The sequence below is a fragment of the Rhinatrema bivittatum genome, chromosome 6 (assembly GCF_901001135.1).
Source record: "Rhinatrema bivittatum chromosome 6, aRhiBiv1.1, whole genome shotgun sequence".
Classification (NCBI taxonomy): Eukaryota; Metazoa; Chordata; class Amphibia; order Gymnophiona; family Rhinatrematidae; genus Rhinatrema; species Rhinatrema bivittatum.
The window spans coordinates 252,925,853-252,948,229 of NC_042620.1; the positions used below are offsets into that span (position 1 = coordinate 252,925,853).

A 22,377-nucleotide genomic window follows, 5' to 3' on the forward strand; every position below is an offset into this window, starting at 1 on the left:
TCCAGAGATTCCTTTGATACTGTCTCATGTAAAGTTGGTATGCAGCTATGTGTGACACTAGCATAGAAATTTGAAACATCTTGCGACCCAAGATGTCAAGATATTTTTGGTCCTTGCCAGGAGGTGTTGAAGAATGTGGTCGCAGTCTTCTGGCCTTTTTTTGTGCAGATTCAACTACCACTGATTGATGGGGCAGTTGTGATTTTTGGAATCCAGGAATATGTTGGACGAGATAAGTGGCATCTGTCCTCTTATTCACAGGCTGCACAGCACAAGGATGCTCCCAGAGACGATGTTGCAGATCTACTAGCACTAATGTTTTGTGGTGTGTGTCCTCCTCTGTAATAAGTTCAAAGGGAATTGTCTCTGACATTTCCCTAACAAAATTGGCAAACGAGAGATCTTTTGGAGGAAATGTTCTCCTTTCCTCTGGAGGAGATGGTTCTGATAAGATATCCTCCATAGATGTGTTGGTGTCAACATCTTCCCATGTATCAGAAAAGGTCTCCTGTCGAGATCCTGAAGGAGGAAAGAAGATTGGTAGAGGGCGGGTTGGTACAGATGGATCCTTCGATGGCCTCGATGGAATACGCGGTGGCACCGATGCAGGCTTCGGTGGCACCAGAAGCATCGATGGAAAACGAGGGCCTCTTGGTCCCGAAAGCCCTGATGGTCCAGGCATCGGTGACAGAGGACTGGAATCCATGCCTTCGTCTGAGGACTCCGGAATGGGAATTGGGGATTTCAGAGGTTTTGCAGGTTGCTTTGGCATCGATGGTCCAGGTTGTGTTGGAAGGGCACAGATGAGTGTATCCAGCCTGGTTAGCAATGGTGCAAATATCGATGGCTCCAGTGCCGGTATGGGGGCCGGCATCGATGGCTGTAAGTATCGGACAGCATCGAGCACTGCCTGGCGGATGAAACAGTCCAGTTCCTTCCTGAAAGTTGGTGTAGGTATCGCAGCTACAGGGGTGGCAGGGTAGGCGTTACTGGCACCTCCACAGGAACTTGTGGGGGCTCAGTACCCGGCACCTATATCAGTGAGGATCGCCTTGGTTTCTTGGGTAGAGGGGGAGTTGAAGGCTCCTCTACCCATGACCTTTTCGCAATCGGCTCGATAACCATTGAAGCCGATGCAGGGTCAGTGCCGGCACTAGGAGTCGACTCGCGTCGGTGCCGGTGCTTCCCTCAGTGCACGGCCTGGTCATTCTCCAGCGCCAAGGAAACTGCCACCGATGTCCAGAATGGTAACGGACGGTTACCATGGTGGTAACAATGTTTCCCTTGGTGCTCGGCCCATCATTCTCCAGCACCGAGGAAGATGCCACCGATGTCATGGATGGTGTTGGTGATGGACGGTCACTATGCCGGTGACGATTCCCACGGTGCTCGGCCCAGTCATTCTCCAGCACCGAGGAAGATGCCCTCACAGTCCTGGATGGCAGTGGTGATGGACGATCGAAGCAGTCTGGTAGGCAGATATCCCTGGGATGCTTCGACCCCTCAGCGTCGGCAATAAGACCCGGTGTTGGTGAGGGGCATTGACACTCTGTTGGGCCCATCCAGTGATCACACGCTTTAATCAAAAGCACCACCCTGTGGATAGCACTGACCCCAGTACAATTAATATCATCTTAGTGACTGGGGCTAGAGCCTTAATGCACTGGGCATTGATGTCTGTCCCATCACGGCGCACTGGTTGCGCCGTGGCAATGAGATTTAAAGCTTGCCACTTGTCCAGCTTTAGAAAGGCGGCATACAGATGCCAGAGTGTCGAGCACAGACACCAGTCCAAACAAAGCGAGTTCTGGCCCAGGATCAGAAAATAACATTGTTAGCCACTGGCCAGTATTCAACTGGTGCTGGAAGACTTATAGGGCACTGCTCCTCCCAGGGGAGCTACTCTCCCTCCTGGGCTGGCCTCACCATTGATGCGATTGGTGCTTTGGCGTTGATGTGCCTCGGCGCGCCATTAATGCATCAGCATTTTGGTGTCTATACTCCTCGGTACGCCGTTAATGCTTCGGTGCGTCCGCATCTATGCACCCGCCTTGGCCAGCATCGATCCACCCGTTGATGCTTTAATGGCACCCGCGTCAGCGACACACTGGCCACTTGAGATGAGGCTATCCCCCAGAGCTGGAAGCTCCTCCAAGGGGGGCCTCCAGACCCTGATCTCGGGTAGCCTAACCATCGGGCCTGGAGGAGGGTTATTCCTGGAAAATTCTTCTGCCGCTACCCTCAATATGGGGACTATAGCAGGTTAGGTGTTGTGCTGGGGGCCCTTCTCCGCCGCAGAGTTCCTCCATGGGCTTATATCAAGCCCGGGGTGAACCCAGCCGGCCCAGGTTCACTACACAATCCTTCCCTCTGCGAACGTAGAGGAAGGGAGAATTTTGAACTTGCTAAGTAAATCCAGGCCCAGGGAAAAACCAGGGCCACTGCAGAATTCCTGCCCCTGCTGAATGCAGGTCTGCAGAGAGGTGCTTCCTGTAAGTGAAAGAGAAAGAAAAACGTTAGTTAGAAAGGGGATCTTCCGCATGCACCATGCAGCGCGGAGAAAGAAGACTGAAGCAGACTGGGAACCACGTGGTTATATAGGCAAGCAGGCACATAGAGCTCATCTCTGTGTGCTTTAAGGAGCTCCGCCACTTAGAGGACCGGAGGATGATCACCAGAATACATGGCTAACGCAGCCTGCTTATCTGCGGAAAACCCCCATTCCCTATCCCTAATGGGATTGGGAACCACTTACCGAAGCCCTTCCACATCTCTGGATAGGAGGAGTTCTCTACTTACCTGGGCTCAATGCTTACCGGCTGAGTACAGAGACTGTCTCCGGCTACGGGGGGAGAGGGCTTAGGCTGTTACCGCCGCGCTCGGCTTCCTGCACAAGCTGCCTTTCAGCTGCTTCAGCAGCAAAGTCCATGCCGGGAACCGGCTACCGGACACACCTCTGAGGGAACTCAGAAATTGCCTCAGGAATTCTCAGCTGGGGGAGGGACCCTTAGGTATCACCGCAGGAAAGCATGGCTCAATCTTTCTTCCAATTTAGGAGGTAAAATTTTGAATTTCTTCTTCCAACTAATGCTGCAATTCCGCTAAACACCGCTGCTGGTGCAGGGATAGCACATCTACATCTGCTAGGAGACGGAGAGATACTGAATGGCTGAGGTCACTGCAGGGCTATATCTAGGATGACGTCAGCTTTGAACCTGACTCCATCTCCATCTGCTAGCAGGGGAGCACATAACCCATTGGTCCTAAATCCATCTGGCTACACCCTAGAAACTCACCAGATTCTTACTCCAGGAGCAGCTCAACCAGGAGAAGGAGGCCTAAGACCATCACTCCAGTCGCTAGCCAAATCCAAATTCTCTATTCACCCGACCTAAACACTGGGACTAAGATACAGCAAGGGATATACTCTCCTAGCATCTGCTGCTGATAGAGAACATGGGCAGGCTGAGTGCAGCACAGGACTCTATTTGGGGTGATGTCTGTGAGCCTTTTGCTCAGTCTCCATCTGGGAGCTGGGGAGCATAACATGCACTGGACAGGACTGCACACAACATCTAGACTGGTCTAGCTAGATAAGGAGGAAGACTCACTAAAAATGTCTTTTTATCCTTATGGGAGTGAAACATAATCAGAGCCCTTGCTTTGGTGCCTGTGTGACTTGGGCCTCTTTTTTGGCTCTGGTCCTCTAAATATTGAGGCTTTTACCCCTTCTAGGGAGGAGGTCTCAGAAAATAATTTAAGCTGCCTGTATCTGATGGCTCTTGGTGACATTTTGGCAAAAGCTTCATAATTTAACATATGTGAAGGTGCTAGGCATTTGAGGCAGAATTTGTATAGGTCAAAGGTAGTCATCTTATGGCTACATTTCTTACACAATTTAAATGAAAATTGATTCTTACCTGCTAATTTTTGTTCCTGTAGTACCAAGGATCAGTCCAGAAAAGTGGGTTGTGTATCCCTACCAGCAGATGGAGTCAGACAGCAAAACTTTGGGCACTGCCATATATACTATAGTGCCACCTGCAGTCCCTCAGTATAGACTTGTATCCAAGCCCACATGTACCAAACTAACATAACTAATGGACGAAGGGAACTCAGCCCAACAGAACTGCCCTTCGGGCTCATAAATTATCTTCCCGAAAAACCAGTAGAAAAACAACTGCTCCATCAACCATGTCTGCAAAAAAACGGAGCTCTGTGCAACCATCAGCACAACAAGAAGAAAACTCAGTAAGGCTGTCTTGCGGTAGCTGAAGAAAGGGGTGGGCCTCTGGACTAATCCTTGGTACTACAGGAATGAAAAGCTAAAAGACAGGAAACAGAGAGTAGGATTAAACGGACAATTTTCTCAGTGGAAGGGAATGGGCAGTGAAGTGCCTCAGGGATCTGTATTGGGACCCTTACTTTTCAATATATTTATAAATGATCTGGAAAGAAATACGACAAGTGAGATAATCAAATTTGCAGATGACACAAAATTGTTCAGAGTAGTTAAATCACAAGCAGATTGTGATAAATTGCAGGAAGACCTTGTGAGACTGGAAAATTGGGCATCCAAATGGCAGATGAAATTTAATGTGGATAAGTGCAAGGTGATGCATATAGGGAAAAATAACCCATGCTATAATTACACAATGTTGGGTTCCATATTAGGTGCTACAACCCAAGAAAGAGATCTAGGCGTCATAGTGGATAACACATTGAAATCGTTGGTTCAGTGTGCTGCGGCAGTCAAAAAAGCAAACAGAATGTTGGGAATTATTAGAAAGGAAATGGTGAATAGAACAGAAAATGTCATAATGCCTCTGTATCGCTCCATGGTGAGACCGCACCTTGAATACTGTGTACAATTCTGGTCGCAGCATCTCAAAAAAGATATAATTGCGATGGAGAAGGTACAGAGAAGGGCTACCAAAATGATAAGGGGAATGGAACAGCTCCCCTATGAGGAAAGACTAAAGAGGTTAGGACTTTTCAGCTTGGAGAAGAGACGGCTGAAGGGGGATATGATAGAGATGTTTAAAATTATGAGAGGTCTAGAACGGGTAGATGTGAATCGGTTATTTACTCTTTCGGATAGTTGAAAGACTAGGGGGCACTCCATGAAGTTAGCATGTGGCACATTTAAAACTAATCGGAGAAAGTTCTTTTTTACTCAACGCACAATTAAACTCTAGAATTTGTTGCCAGAGGTTGTGGTTAGTGCAGTTAGTATAGCAGTGTTTAAAAAAGGATTGGATAAGTTCTTGGAGGAGAAGTCCATTACCTGCTATTAAGTTCACTTAGGGGCGGATTTTCAGAGCCCTGCTCGCGTAAATCCGCCCAAAACCGGGCGGATTTACGCGAGCAGGGCCCTGCGCGCCGGGAAGCCTATTTTACATAGGCCTACCGGCGCGCGCAGAGCCCCGGGACTCGCGTAAGTCCCGGGGTTTTTGGAGGGGGCATGTCGGGGGCGGGTCCGAACCGCGCGGCGTTTTCGGGGCGTGTCGGGAGCGTTCCGGGGGCGGGCCCGGAGGCGTGGCTACGGCCCGGGGGCATGGCCGCGCCCTCCGGACCCGCCCCCAGATCGCGTCCCGGCGCGCTAGCGGCCCGCTGGCGCGCGGGGATTTACGTCTCCCTCCGGGAGGCGTAAATCCCCCAACAAAGGTAAGGGGGGGGTTTAGACAGGGCCGGGTGGGTGGGTTAGGTAGGGGAAGGGAGGGGAAGGTGAGGGGAGGGCAAAAGAAAGTTCCCTCCGAGGCCGCTCCGATTTCGGAGCGGCCTCGGAGGGAACGGGGGTAGGCAGCGCGGCTTGGCGCGCGCCGGCTATACAAAATCGATAGCCTTGCGCGCGCCGATCCAGGATTTTAGTGGATACGCGCGGCTCCGCGCGTATCTACTAAAATCCAGCGTACTTTTGTTTGCGCCTGGAGCGCAAACAAAAGTAGGCTATTCGCGCGCCTTTTAAAATCCGCCCCTTAGAGAATAGCCACTGCCTTAGAAATGGTAACATGGAATAGACTTAGTTTTTGGTACTTGTCAGGTTCTTATGGCCTGGATTGGCCACTGTTGGAAACAGGATGCTGGGCTTGATGGACCCTTGGTCTGACCCAGTATGGCATTTTCTTATGTTCTTATGAAAATTAGCAGGTAAGAACCAATTTTCATTTCCCTGTATGTACCAGGATCAGTCCAGAAAAGTGGGAAGTACCCAAGCCACCCTACACTGGGTGGGAACCCGAAAGACCCGCAAGTAGAACACTCTCACCGAAGGACGACCCCCTCAGTCGCCCTTACGTCCAGACGATAATATTTAGTGAAAGTGTGCAACTTAGACCACACCGCTGCCCTACAGATTTCCTGAGGCAACAGCAATTGACATTCCACCCAGGAAGTAGCCTGGGCTCGAGTGGAATGATCGTGGAGGCACAACAGAACTTGGCGTCCGCGGGCAATGTGTGACGAACAAATGGCCTCTTTAATCCAGCGAGCAATGGTTGCCTTAGACGCTTTGTCGCGCCCCCCCCCCCCTTTTGGGCCACCAAAGAGAATGAACAAATGATCGGACCGTCGAAAATCATTGGTAACTTCCAGGTAACGCAACAAGATGAGCCGCACGTCCAGCAAATGCAAATCCCTGCCCTGGGAGGACTCACGAGACCAGTGAGGGAACTCCGGCAGCTCCACAGTCTGATTAACGTGAAAAGCCAAACAACTTTCGGAACGAAGGACGGAACTGTGCGCAAGGATACCCTATCGTCGTGAATGCGAAGAAAGGGATCCCGTCATGACAACGCCTGTAACTCGGAAATCAGACGTGCAGAGCAAATAGCCACCAGAGAAATACAGTCTTTAAAGTGAGATCCTTCAAGGAAGCTCCGCAGAGAGGCTCGAAGGGGGGACCACAGAGCACCCGAAGCACTAGATTCAAACTCCAATCAGGGCACACAGAATGGATGGGTGGCCGCAAGTGTTTAACCCCCTTGAGAAACAGATCAATATCTGGGTGCACTGCCAGCGAGCCACCGTCAAACTTGCCAAGCAAGGCACAGAGTGCTGCTACTTAAACACGAAGGGAATTTAACGCTAACCCCTTAGTGAGACCCTGTTGCAGAAACTCCAGGACCTGTGGGACATGCACTCCTAACGGATCGCAGGAACACTGTTGACACCATGCTTCAAACAGCTTCCACACTCTCACATAGGCCATAGAGGTGGCTGGTCGCCTCTCCTGTAGAAGCGTAGAAATGACCTGTTCGGAATAGCCTTTCAAACGTAAACGTCGCCTCTCAAAAGCCAAGCCGCGAGAGAGAAGTGATCCTCCCGATCCGAAAATATTGGACCCTCACGAAGTAGGCGCGGTAGATACTCGAGGTGTAGAGGGCCCTTGAGAGCCAAGCGAACCAGATCCGCGAACTACAGACAATGCGGCCACTCTTGGGGCTACGAGAACCATCCTGCCTGGATGGAGTTCTATGCAACGGAGAAGCCAACTGATGAGGGGCCAGGGAGGGAAGGCATAAAGAAGTATTCCCGTGGGCCAGCGGCACACCAGCACGTCGAGACCCACCAAGCCCGGCTCCCGTCGACGGCTGAAGAAGCGTTCCGCATTCGCATGCATTGCCATCAGATCCAACTGCGGTACACCCCACCTGGCGCAAATGCGGTTCCAGGCGTCGGGAGACAGCTCCCACTCCCCCAGATCGAGCTGCTGTCTGCTGAGAAAATCCGCCTGCATGTTCTCCACGCCTGCGACATGAGATGCGGCGATCGCCTGTAGATGATGTTCCGCCCAGGCGAATAGGAGTCATGTTTCGAGTGCCACCGCTGGACTTCTTGTCCCGCCTTGTCTGTTGATGTAAGCCACTGTTGTTGCATTGTCGGAGAACACCCTCCAGGGTAGGAATGCTTGTAGGGCTAGCCACACTGCTCGTATCTTAAGCCGATTGATGGACCATGTGCACTCCCGTCCGCGACCAGAGACCTTGGGCGGACCAGTCCGCACACACCGCTCCCCAACCGGATAGGCTGGCATCAGTGGAGATTATCAGCCAATTCGGGGTTTCCAAGTCCACCCCCCGCAGAATCCAGAGCCACCATGACAGACTGGCTCTGGATTCTGGAAACAACGGCATTGGTAGGTGGAATTCTTCAGACACCGGACTCCATCGAGATAAAAGCGCATGCTGCAACGGTCGTAAGTGAGCGAACACCCACGGCACTAAATCCAAGGTTGAAGCCATGGACCCCAGAACTTGCAGATGCCACACTGTGGGGGTCTTTCTCCAAAAGAGAGAGTGGATCTGGTCCTGTAACTGTCACCCAGTCAGTCGCCAGAAACATTTTCCGTGCAAGATGTCAAACCACGCTCCCAAGTAAGCAACTCCCGCGTGGGTTCCAAGCGACTCTTCTGCACATTGATGATCCAGCCGAGTGAGTGCAAGGTCCCCATCACCATGCGCACAGATCTCTCGCAGTCCTCTCGTGACTTTGCTCGAATCAGCTAGTTGTCCAGGTAAGGGTGGACCAAAATCCCCCTCCTTGCAAAGGAAGGCCGCTACGACCACGATCACCTTGGTGAACGTCCGAGGGGCTGTTGCGAGACCAAACGGCAGGGCTTGAAACAAAGTGTTGTCCCAAGACCTTGAAACGCAGAAACCGCTGGTGGTCCAGCCAGATAGGGATATGAAGGTACGTCTCAGTGAGGTCCAGGGAGGCTGGAAACTCTCCTTTCCGTACAGCAGCCATTACAGTCCTCAAGTTCTCCATGTGAAAACGAGGGATCCGAAGACAGCGGTTCACCTTCTGAAGATCGAGGATGGGACGAAACATGCCCTCCTTCTTGGGAACCACAAAGTAAACAGAGTATCTTCCCCGTCCCTGCTCCACATCAGAACCTGGGACAATCGCTCGTAGCTTGATGAGGTGTTGCAGAGTTACCTTAACTGCTTCGCGTTTGGTGTGAGAGGCCACGCGAGACTCCACAAAAACCTCCCACACTGGCCGTGAAAACTCTAGAGCGTAACCGTCTGATCACCTCCAGAACCCAGCGGTCTGAGGTAATCCGCTCCCATTCCATGTAAAAGTTGGATAATCTGCCTCAGACAGCTTTGGCGATGGAATGGGAGCCCGTGGGTTCATTGGGCGGGGTTTACTGGTTCCTGCGCCAAGGTGTCCAGGGTCTCTACCGGTGCGCCGACCCCCACGAAAGGACTGCTGACGTCCTAGGGCTTGTTTGGAGGTCGAAGACATGGAATATCGACTGGTACGAAAACGGCAGTACTCCCGAAAGCGAAACCGGGAGGGAAATGTCTTCTTAGAAGACCTATCATCTTCCGGCAACTTATGGCCCTTAGATTCACCAAGCAGTTTAACCAGCTGATAGAGTTCCTCCCCGAATAGTAGCTTGCCCTTAAAGGGAAGATTACAAAGCTGCGACTTGGATGACAAGTCCGCCGCCCAATTTCGAAGCCAGAGTAGTCGATGAGCCGACACAACGGACACCATACTCCGCGCCGAGGTCCTCACTAGATCATACAGCGCATCCGCCACATACGCGTTTGCCCGCTTCCAATCTGGCGGGACGGAGGGCATCACCACCAGCGGCCCCAGAGTTGGCAGCCGAATTCTGCACCCAGAGGCACGCCCTCTGCATAAGGCTAGCGCAAACCGCCGCCCGTAGGCTCAGTGCAGCCACTTCAAAAAACCGCTTCAACTGGACCTCCAGCTTGCAGTCCTGCATGTCCTTCAAGGTAGGCCTCCAAACCAAAAGGAAGAGCTTGACAGAGATCTGGTTGAAGACATTCAAAAGATGGGAAAGAAGGGAGAAGTGGTGATTGTTGGAGACTTTAATTTGCCGGATGTAGACTGGAGAATCCCATCTGCAGAATCTAACAATAGTAGAGAAATAGTGGATGCTCTGCAAGGAGCTTTGTTCAAACAAATGGTAATGGAACCCACAAGAGAGGGAACTATACTCGAATTAGTGCTCACAAATGGAGATAATGTCTCTGATGTGCAGGTGGGCGCCCACCTCAGCACCAGTGATCATCAAACGGTATGGATTAATATCACAAAATGGATACGGAAAAGAAGCACATGAATCCGAGTTTTGCAATTCAAAAACACAGACTTTGATGAAATGGGGAAGTACCTGGAGGAAGAACTAGTAGGCTAGGAGAACGAGAGAGATGTGGACCAAACTAAAAGGAGCAATTACCAAGGCAACTAATCTATATGTTAGAAAAGTAAAGAAAAGCAAAAGAAAAATGAAACCTATCTGGTTCTCCAAGGTGGTGGCTGACAAAATAAAGGCTAAAAGAACAGCATTCAAGAAATACAAAGGATCTCAAAGGGAGGAGCACAAAGAAGAATATCTGGTAGAACTGAAGGAGACAAAGAAAGTAATCAAGACAGCAAAAAGTCAAGAGGAAGAAAGGATTGCCAAAGAGATTAAGAGAGGTGACAAAACATTTTTCAGATACATCAGTGAAAGGAGAAAAGTTCAAAGTGATATGGTGAAATTGAAAGGTGAAAAGGATCAATGTGTGGAGAGAGACGAAGAAATGGCTGAAATATTAAACAAATACTTCAGTTCTGTGTTCACTAAAGAAGTCCCTGGAGAAGGACCATTGCTAGTTAAACTAGAGGGGAATGGAGTAGATGTAACTCCATTTACAGTAGAGAATGTATGGGACGAGCTGAGGAAACAAAGTGGACAAAGCCATGGGGCCTGATGAGGTTTATCCCAGGATACTGAGGGAGCTCAGAGATGTGCTGGCGGGTCCACTGTGTGACCTGTTCAATAGATCCCTAGAAACGGAAGTGGTGCCAAGTGACTGGAGAAGAGCGGTGGTGATCCTGCTTCACAAGAGTGGAAACAGAGAAGAGGCTGGTAATTACAGACCGGTTAGCCTCACCTCGGTGGTGGGAAATGTAATGGAGTCGCTGTTGAAAGAGAATAGTGAACTATCTACAGTTGGGAGAATTGCTGGATCAGATGCAACATTGATTCACCAGGGGAAGATCCTGTCAGACAAATCTGATAGAATTTTTTGACTGGGTAACCAAGGAATTGGATCAAGGAAGAGCACTCGATGTCATCTACTTGGATTTCAGCAAAGCTTTTGATACAGTCCCACACAGTGTGAATAAGATGAGAGGCTTGGGAGTGAGTGCCGAGGTGGTGGCCTGGATTGCAAACTGGTTGATGGGCAGAAAACAATGTGTGATGGTAAATGGAACTCTCTCTGAAGAGCGCGGTTTTAAGCAGTGTACCGCAAGGATCGGTGTTGGGACCGGTCCTGTTCAATATCTTTGTGAGCGACATTGCGGACGGGATAGAAGGTAAGGTTTGTCTTTTTGCGGATGACACGAAGATCTGCAACAGAGTGGACACGCCTGAAGGAGTAGAGAATGAGACGGGATTTAAGGAAGCTGGGAGAGTGGTCGAAGATATGGCAGCTGAGATTCAATGCCAAGAAGTGCAGAGTCATGCATATGGGGAGTGGAAATCCGAATGAACTGTATTCGATGGGGGGAGAAAGGCTGATGTGCACGGAGCAGGAGAGAGACCTTGGGGTGTTAGTGTCTAATGATCTGAAGTCGGTGAAACAATGTGACAAGACGATAGCTAAAGCCAGAAGAATGCTGGGCTGCATAGAGAGAGGAATATTGAGTAAAAAAAGGGAAGTGATTATCCCCTTGTACAGGTCCTTGGTGAGGCCTCACCTGGAGTACTGTGTTCAGTTCTGGAGACCCTATCTCCAAAGAGACAGAGACAAGATGGAGGCGGTCCAGAGAAGGGCGACCAAAAGGGTGGAGGGTCTTCATCGAATGACTTATGAGGAGAGATTGAAGAATCTAAATATGTACACCCTGGAGGAAAGGAGGAGCAGAGGTGATATGATACAGACTTTCAGATACTTGAAAGGTTTTAATGATCCAAAGACAACGACAAACCTTTTCCGTCGGGAAAAAAAATCAGCAGAACCAGGGGTCACGATTTGAAGCTCCAGGGAGGAAGACTCAGAACCAATGTCAGGAAGTATTTCTTCACGGAGAAGGTGGTGGATGCCTGGAATGCCCTTCCGGAGGAAGTGGTAAATGCCAGAACTGTGAAGGACTTCAAAGGGGCGTGGGATAAACACTGTGGATCCATAAAGTCTAGAGGACGTGAATGAAGAGTGGGTGGCTCGCGGGAATGACGGCTACTACCTAGAGATAATACCCTTATTCAATAAACATACATATGGTTAATGTGACTCCAACATTGCTCTAAGCTTCAACGGCAAGAGGAAATGTGGAAAAAAGGATTTGCATTCACAAAAAAGCGGGGAGTAGCTGGCTTGTTACGGCAGCTACTACCCCAAACCAAATAAGCCTGATACTTCACTTTCAATGCATATCCAGCATAGCTCTCTGCTTCAACGGCAGGGGGAATGAAGAAAGGTGGATCTATATACAGACAACAACCAACAAGGACTGAATTATTTAGTCTGGGTGGGCAGGTGGGCGTGGGTATGGCTTGCTTATTGCGGCGGTTGCTAACCCTAATTGGGCTAGATATTTCACTTAGATGCAGTTCCAAGACTGCTCTCTCATAATGGTGTGGGTGGAAGGGAAATAGAAGCAAAAGGTTACTAAGAGCCAAGAGTAACAGATAAGTATTAGAAAAAGAAAAAAAAAGTGCGAAACTTGCTGGGCAGACTGGATGGACCGTTTGGTCTTCTTCTGCCGTCATTTCTATGTCTTCTTTGTAATTGCAGAAAACCACCGCGTCCACCTTCGAAATCTTTAGGAATTCCAAAACATCTGTCGAAAACACCATAGCCCTGCCCACCTTCAGGAGCATCCCACTCGCGGGTAACCAGCTTGCGAATCTTTTTAGGTAATGGAAAAGATGTTGTGGAGCCCCAGATCCCATCAAGAACCGGATTAATTCCTTCGTTATCAGAATCTTCTTGGGAAATCTTCAGGCCCAGGATATCCAACACCTGGGGAATCAGCGGGCGCAGCTCATCCCGCTTAAACAGCCACACCACACTGGGATCATCTCCCTCAGTAGGCTGGATGTCATCGTCATCATCCTCATCCGGATCCATATCCCCCAAATCCGGGTTCAGATTCAGATCCGCTGGACCCACAGCAGAGGGTGACGCAGCCCCTGCCCCTGGGGCCGGATCCTGCGGCTCTAAGGCATCCTCCCCAAGACGGGGGGGGGGGGCTCTCCAGACCATGGCTGCGGGTCCATGTTGCCCCAGCTTTGCAGGCAGCTCCACCCAGTCACCCGGCTGCCCCTGTCTCTTAAACGCTGAATGCTTCCTTGCCAAATAGGCTTGATGCATCAACAAAATAAATTCAGGTGAAAACCCCTCTGGCGAATTGAATGGTGCCGGATCTCCAGAGCCAAGGGTGAAATCGGCCCCCACCAGGGCTAAACTGGGGGGGGGCCGGCAACCTCTTCCCTCAATACGCGTTAAGAGGCCTCTGTACCCTCCCCACGAGAGGGAGCCGCCAATTCAGCTGGACCTTCCATCCCTCAGGCAGCTGCCCAATCCAGGAAGGCTAGAAACAGGAGGAGCTCTAGAGCCCCCACACCCCCGGGAGTCTGCTGGCCGAAATCGCGGGCCCAGTCGGCAAAACTGCACCGTCATGCGGCCCGTGCTGAGAAGGAAGGCCTGGACGGAGAAAATCGCGAACTGAGCAGACATGGGGAAAAAAATCCAAAATGGCGCTCCGGGTCCCGTCAGAATGAGAATCACGGCGAGACGCGCTGAGAAAACGGGGTCGCAGCCAAAACACACTTAACTCCTCCTCTAGACTTGTCCCAGAACCCCGGGAGCCGAGGAAAGGCTCAGCTAAGCTCCCTGAACAGCCGCCGAAACGGAGGCCCCCCCTGCACAAACTCCTCACCTCAAGTTGTTGAAAAAGTCGCCAAACTGATTTCTTTTTGTCAACTTTATGTAGAGTCTGCCTCCTGCAGGAGTTAAGGGAGCAGCTGAAATAGCTATGGAGGTGAGAGGCCAGGAGTCCCTGGCCTTCACTCCCTGAGCTGGAACGGGTGAAACCCAGTCAGGGGTATCTAACCCCCCGGGTACCCGGCCTCAACTGAGGGATGGCCCACGAAGGTGCCCAACACCTCAGGAAGCAATCGCAGGAAAAAAGAAAAAATTCTAACTACCTAACCTGAAAAAATTCAAACACCACTAAGACTGCAGGTGTATCTCTGTCTGCTGGAGTCAGAAAAATACTGAGGGACTGCAGGTGGCACTACAGTATATATGGCAGTGCCCAAAGTTTTGCTCTCTGACTCCATCTGCTGGTAGGGATACATAACCCACTTTTCTGGACTGATCCTGGTACGTACAGGGAAACAGAGCTTTCCTTGACATGACTAACCAATTTTTTTTGTTTATGAGACTTGATGAAAAAAGCAGAAAAGAAAAAATAACATTGAAGAAATCAAATCTAAATGGACGAAGAACAAAAACTCAGGTCAGTTAAGAGAGCAAAAATGAAAGTCTTGCCCCAGCAGAAGAAAAAAAAAAAAAAAAAGACTGAGGAGACTGCACAGGACTGTGGTGGGGTCACTCCCTCTATATGCTCAAAGGTTTTCCTGAGTTCTGAGAGTATACATCCAGGCCGATGCCCTCAGATGACATCACAACTGTGTGGCCACATTCTGTCCTGCTTGTTCACAGTGAAAAAAGGGAATACTGCATACACAAGGTCAAAAGCCTGATAACACAGAAGCCCCTTACCTGTCCCATCTATCGCTTTAATAACTAGATACAGAGCAGATATCCCCCTCACAGCCTTGCCCTTCCTCACCAATATTACACAACACATCCTTTATCAAACCTCCATCACTAGAACTGGTACCTGCCTCTTCTACCCCCTCCAAACAGTGGAGACTGACTTTTCACTTTCAAGCTCACTATAATAAAGTGGACTATTTCACTATGACAAAGACTAACATATCTGATCTTTCCTTGCAGTAATTTATCAAATGGCCCTCTGACCTTCTCCCCTCCCTAGCTTTAAACAGGGCTAGAGAAACCCTCTCCACCTGCTTTGCCTCTCTGCAACACAGAGCAGATGAATCTCTCACCTGCCTCTTAAGCTTCCGCTCCTTTTGGGCACCAAAGTAGGTGAGGATCTTGAAGCTAGGACACCAGCGTTTGAATTCCATCTCCCAGTTCAGCATCACACTGGTGGGCACGATGATTAGGTGCGGACCCCAGTTACCTGGTTAGGGTAAAGGATAAAAGTCAGAGGGCTGAGAAGTTACTGGATATCTAGGAGTGAAGGAGGAATGATACCTGCTCTTATGCAACATCTTAGGCCACCCCTAATACGCACTCAGAGTTAACCCCATGGCCAATCAGAGGGGCCTGCCAAACACCCAGCTGACTTGTGCATGTGCTCCTACACTGGCCTTCCTGCTACTCACCAGCTTGCTTCTGTGCAAGTACCTGGTGGTTTCTAGAAATACTGGGACACCGGGGCCCCACACAACCCAGGGGTCACGCAGTTCCTAGAAATACACCTACAGAACAAATACAAAAACTACTGGGATCAATCAATCAGATCAAGCCTCAGCTAAACTGACAGGTACATTTACCAAGCTGCGATAAGGGAATAATAAACGTAAAACAGCAATATTGCGCATTCCCCCCAAAAAAAATCCAACCACTCTTGAAATTAGCTGCTTGGCATGCATTTGCATGCATAAAAGATGAAATGACTACTTACCTGATAATTTCCTTTCCTCTAAAACAGTCAGGCCAGCTATCACACATGAGTTATGCATGTCTAACAGTAGATTGAAACTGTGATCAACAGGCTCGCTAATGTCACTCCTTATATGCATCCATGCTGACACCACCCTGCCTGTATTATCTGTAAAAGCTGTGGACAAATTTATAACCAAAGAACAACTTGAAATCACATCTATAAATATCTATTATCCAGTCTTTTTTTTTTTTTTTTTAACTTCCAGAAGACCAAGGGATCGAAAGAACTAGAGGGAAAATAGACTATAGCAAGAACAGGGTAAAAGATAAAGCCCATACTCACACAAACGATGACAAATTGCTAGTAAATCTGACAATCACCTTCCCTGTTTAGCCCTGTAAAATTAGATTCTTGGAACCAATCTAGGAGAGAAACATAGCAATGTTGGGAGGGAACATGGCCTAGCTAGAGAGGAAAGGAAGTTATAGGTTAAGTAGTTACCGTATTTTTCGCTCCATAAGACGCACCTGACCATAAGACGCACCTAGGATTCAGAGGGGGAAAATTTAAAAAAAAAAAAAAAAATTGTGCTAAACCGGATCTGCGTCTGGGCGTCTTATGGAGCAAATTAGGGGAGTGCATAGCTTTTTTTTTTCTCCCCATTTTGTTTTCGGATCTGGGGAGGGCCATTTCGGTCCACTCCCCAGATCAGAAAACTTTTCTTTCTCTGGGAACCCCCCCCCCCCCCCCCAAACCAACCCTTTAAATTAACAACCCCCACCCCCCCGACCCCCCAAGACTTAATTTACTGCAAACCCCCACCCTCCTGACTCCCCCAAGACCTGCCGACTTAATTTCCTACAACCCCCCACCCTCCTGACCCCCCCCCCAAAGACCTGCCGAATTAATTTCCTGCAACCCCCCACCCTCCTGACCCCCCCAAGACCTGCCAAACGTCCCTGGTGGTCCAGCGGGGGTCCAGGAGCGGTCCGGGAACGATCTCCTGGGTGTGGGCCGTCGGCTGCCAGTAAACAAAATGGCGCCGACGGCCCTATGCCCTCACTATGTCACTGAGACCGACCAATAGCAGCGGTCGATCTCAGTGACATAGTGAGGGCATAGGGCCGTCGGCTGCCAGTAAACAAAATGGCGCCGACGGCCCTATGCCCTCACTATGTCACTGAGACCGACCAATAGCAGCGGTCGGTCTCAGTGACATAGTGAGGGCATAGGGCTGTCGGCGCCATTTTGTTTACTGGCAGCCAACGGCCCACGCCCAGGAGATCATTCCCGGACCCCCGCTGGACCACCAGGGACGTTTGGCAGGTCTTGGGGGGGTCAGGAGGGTGGGGGGTTGCAGGAAATTAATTTGTCAGGTCTTTTGGGGGGGGGGGGGGGGCAGGAGGGTGGGGGGTTGTAGGAAATTAAGTCGGCAGGTCTTGGGGGAGTCGGGGGGGGGGGGGGGGGTTTGTTAGATTTTTGTTTGGGTTTTTTTTTTTATATTCGCTCCATAAGACGCACATACATTTTCCCCCCACCTTTGGGGGAAAAAAAGTGCGTCTTATGGAGCGAAAAATACGGTATTTCACCTCTCAGTCTTTGGCACATCCCATTGCATGGGATGTGCCAAAACTACTACTTCTGTGGGCGGGAAGCTGCTTGGCTGTGCGCCAAAGCTAGGCAAACTCCTCTCTAACTCTGACATCCAGATGGCAGTTTCTGGAAAAAGTGTGCAGTGATGACCAGGTTGCCTCTCTTCAAATCTCTAACGGAGACACCAACTGGAGTCCTGTCATGAAGTGGCCTGCACTCCTCTGTAATGGAGCCTAAACCTGTTTTGATAAGGGGATTCCCCAAGTGTATATATATGCCATTGTGATCACCTCTTTAATCCAGCGTGCCACCAAAGCTCTAAATGTCACTTCACCTTTCCATGCACCATGGTACAGCCCAGAGAGATGATCAGTCTTTCAAAACTCATTAGTAACTTTGAAATAATCCAGAAAATACTGCCACACATCCAGAGGAGACAGAAGCACATTCTCCTCTGCATCCTTCTGCTTATCCAATGACGGCAAGGACATAGACCAATTCACGTGAAAACTCAAAACTACCTGTGAAAGAAAGCATAGTTTCTTACCTGTAACAGGTGTTCTCCTCACACATGGGTGACATCATCAGATGGAGGCCCGGTCTGGAACTTTGATCTCAAACATTCTAGAACTTTCAAACATGCCCTACTGGGCATGTGCAGCTGAAGTCATCACTCTGCCCCCTAAGCAAAGTCCCGCAGTCCATGATATAGCTAATATATGGAGAAACCAACTCCCAGGGAAGGTGGGTGGGTTTCATGAGAACTAATATCCTGCTGTCCTCTGAGAAAGCAAATGTTGCTTACCTGTAACAGGTGTTCTCACAGGACAAGCAGGATGTTAGTCCTCACATATGGGTGACATCATCAGGATGGAGCCCAATCACGGAAAACTTCTGTCAAAGTTTCCAGAACTTTGACTGGCCCCTACTGGGCATGCCCAGCATGGCACTAACCCTGCAGCCAGCAGGAGTCCCCCTTCAGTCTTATTTGACAGCTACAGGCAGTGCCGAAAAAATAAAACAAAACGTTACGAACCCAACACCGCGGGGCGGCGGGCAGGTTTCGTGAGGACTAACATCCTGCTGTCCTGTGAGAACACCTGTTACAGGTAAGCAACATTTGCTTTCTCACAGGACAAGCAGGATGGTAGTCCTCACATATGGGTGAGAATCGAGCTGAGGATGTCCGAACATGCCCCAAATGTACCCAACGGCATGCAACAGGCACAACAACTGGGGTGGAATTTGGTAGAGGGCATCCTGAACCCCACCGGGCAGGCGGAAGGGTGTTGGTACGTCACGTTAGAAATAGGTTACACAGGACAAATTAGCCGAAGATGGAATCTTGTCTTCCGGCTTTTCTAGGCAATAGTGGGCTGCAAAAGTGTGGAGAGAACTCCAGGTGGCAGCCCTGCAAATGTCAGGAAGCGGCACGGATCGTAGGTGTGCTACTGAAGTCGCCATGGCTCTCACAGAGTGTGCTTTAACACGGTCTTGGAAAGGAATGCCTGCTTGCTGATAGCAAAAAGATATGCAGTCCGCCAACCAGGAGGAGAGAGGTCTGCTTACCCACAGGTTGCCCTAGTTTGTTGGGATGGAAAGAGACGAATAACTGAGTGCTCTTCCTGTGGGCAACTGTACGGTCTAGCTAGAACGCTAGAGCCCGTTTACAGTCAAGGGTATGCAGAGCCTATTCCCCTGGGTTGGATTGGGGCCTGGGAAAGAAGATAGGTAGTATGATGGATTGATTAATGTGAAACTCCGAAACTAACTAAGGCAAAAACTTAGGGTGAGTGCAGAGTACCGCCCGGTCCTGCAGGAGTTTAGTGTAAGGCGGATAGGTAACTAGGGCCTGTAACTCACATCCTAGCCCCTTCTCAGTACGGCTTCCGTAAATCTCTTAATACAGAAGCCCTCCTAATCTCTCTAACAGACACCATCCTTCTTAATCTAGACAAGAAACAACCTTGTCTGATCATTCTCCTCGACTTATCAGCTGCTTTTGACACTGTGAACCACTCTATCCTCCTTGAGCGGCTATCCGACATCGGCAAAGGCGCCGCACTGAATTGGTTCAAGTCTTTCCTCACAAACAGATTCTACAAGGTAAAAATCAACAATAAAGAATCTCAACCTGTCAGCTCATCCCTGGGAGTTCCACAAGGCTCCTCCTTATCCCCTACCCTTTTCAACATATACCTTCTCCCGCTATGCCAGCTCCTTCCCAACCTAAAGCTAACTCACTACATATATGCAGATGATGTGCAAATTCTTATTCCGATTACAGACTTCCTTCACAATACTCTCTGCTTCTGGAACAATTGTCTTAAATCAATCAACCACCTGCTTGCAAGCCTCAACCTCATACTTAACACTAATAAGACGGAAATCCTCCTCATCTCTCAGGATGCCAATCATGTCACTGCTAACAATCTGCTTTCCACAATGCAACCCCCTCTATCCACACAAGTAAGAAACCTCGGAATCATCATGGATAATCAGCTAAACCTAAAAAAATGTATCCACAACACCACAAAGGACTGCTTCTTTAAACTACAAGTCCTAAAACGAATGAGACCGCTCCTCCACTTCCAAGATTACCGCACAGTTCTCCAATCATCTTCTCAAAAATTGACTATTGCAACGCGCTTATCGGGCTCCCAGAAAATTCCATCAAACCCTTACAGATGTTGCAGAACGCCACAGCAAGGATTCTGACTAAGACCAATAAAAGAGACCATATCACACCCATCCTACGGAACCTGCATTGGCTCCCAATCAAGTTCAGAATCATGTACAAAGTCCTTATGGTCCTACATAAAGCTATCCACAATACTGCTCCACTGGACCTTAATATCCCACTTCGTCCGCACTTACCCTCCAGACCAGTAAGATCTGCCTTCAGAGACACCCTCGTCGTTCCCCCCGCAAAAAACACATTAAGGAAACGAGCTCTTTCCACAACTGGCCCGCAGCAATGGAATGCTCTCCCACCAGATCTTCGGCGCGAACAATGCCAGATTACCTTAAAAAAAAAGACTCAAAACCTGGCTATTTGAGCAAGTTTTCCATTAATTTCACTCGTGCCTTCCACATCCACTCTTCAGAAGATGATTTCCGTATACAGGTCCACTGTGTACATGACACTTTCAATTTCGCAGGTTCCCTAGACAAAAGACTCTTTTCAGCTTTTAGGTACCCTTTAGGTACAATCAATTTGTTCAGTTCTTTATCCTCCGGCTCTCCAGAAGAGCCCATTCTTTTGCCCAGTTGATCCCAGTTTAATGTACCCTTGTTGCGATGTAATGCATTCTTACATGCCAGTTCACGTTCTATTGTAAACCGAAGTGATGTGTAATTTTTTACATGAATATCGGTATATAAAAATGCTAAATAAATAAATAACTCACTAACGCTGCAAGCTGAAGTGATAGCCAAAAGGAAAATCACATTCCATGTGAGATATTTTAGGTCACAGGAGCAAAGACACTCGAATGGTAGTTTTATGAGCCGCCCGAGAACCAGATTAAGGTCCCAAGAAGGGGCCGGAGGAAGTAAAGGTGGCTTGATATGAAGCAAGCCCTTTAAAAAGCGTGTTACGAGGGGTTGTACTGATATAGGAACATCCCCGACACCTTTATGGAAGGCAGCTATCGCACTGACATGTACCCTTATAGAAGAAGATAGTCCCACTCGAAGCACCTGTCTGCCTGTACATCGAGGCGATAATGACGAGAAAAGGTATGAAGAGATTTCCAGGTAGCTGCTCTGCATATCTCCTGTGGGGAGACCAACTGGCTCTCGGCACAAGAGGTAGCCTGTGAGCACAGCGAATGGGCCTTTAAGCCCTCTGGAACCAGCTAGCCCCGACAGATATAGGCTGATGCAATCGCCTCCTTAAGCCAGCGAGCGATTGTAGCCTTAGAAGCCTTGTTTCCCTTGTTGGGACCACTCCATAGAACAAAGATGATCAGAGACCCAAAACTCATTTGAGACTGATAAGTATTGCAATACAACTCTTAACATCAAGGCGCTTCAGGTCTCCGCCAGGTGTGCTGGCAATGTCATCAAGAGAAAAAGCAGGGAGCTCCACTGTGATTTAAATGAAAGGAGGACACGACCTTCGGTAAAAAGGATGGTACTGTCTTGAGGGAAATACCTGAATCAGAAAAATGAAGAAATGGTTCCCTGCACGACAAGGCTTGGAGCTCGGACACTCCTAGTGGCCGAGCAGATAGAGACCAGAAAAAAACGTCTTAAGAGTCAGATCCTTAAAGCGTGGCCCGACGGAGAGGTTCGAAAGGAGCTCCGCAGAGGACTCGAAGTACGAGATTAAGGCTCCATGACAAACAAGTAGCCCAGACAGGCGGGTTAAAATACCTGGCCCCTTGAGGAACCGCACGACATAAGAACATGCCATACTGGGTCAGACCAAGGGTCCATCAAGCCCAGCATCCTGTTTCCAACAGTGGCCAATCCAGGCCATAAGAACCTGGCAAGTACCCAAAAACTAAGTCTATTTCACGTTACCGTTGCTAGTAATAGCAGTGATTATTTTCTAAGTCAACTTAATTAATAGCAGGTAATGGACTTCTCCTCCAAGAACTTATCCAATCCTTTTTTAAACACAGTTATACTAACTGCACTAATCACATCCTCTGGCAATAAATTCCAGAGTTTAATTGTGCGTTGAGTAAAAAAACTCTCTCAGATTAGTTTTAAATGTACCACATGCTAACTTCATGGAGTGCCCCCTAGTCTTTCTACTATCCGAAAGAGTAAATAACCGATTCACATCTACCCGTTCTAGACCTCTCATGATTTTAAACACCTCTATCATATCCCCCCTCAGCCGTCTCTTCTCCAAGCTGAACAGTCCTAACCTCTTTAGTCTTTCCTCATAGGGGAGCTGTTCCATTCCCCTTATCATTTTGGTAGCCCTTTTCTGTACCTTCTCCATCGCAATTATATCTTTTTTGAGATGCGGCGACCAGAATTGTACACAGTATTCAAGGTGCGGTCTCACCATGGAGCGATACAAAGGCA

General features: G+C 49.2%; 1 protein-coding gene across 1 annotated transcript in view; it reads right to left on the minus strand.

The window, feature by feature from the left end:
* Positions 1-22,377, minus strand: part of SRCAP (Snf2 related CREBBP activator protein) — an 845,719-nt gene that overhangs the window by 465,872 nt on the left and 357,470 nt on the right. Inside the window, 1 exon segment of the mRNA XM_029606814.1 lies at positions 15,113-15,249. Coding sequence (XP_029462674.1) covers positions 15,113-15,249 — 137 coding nt within the window.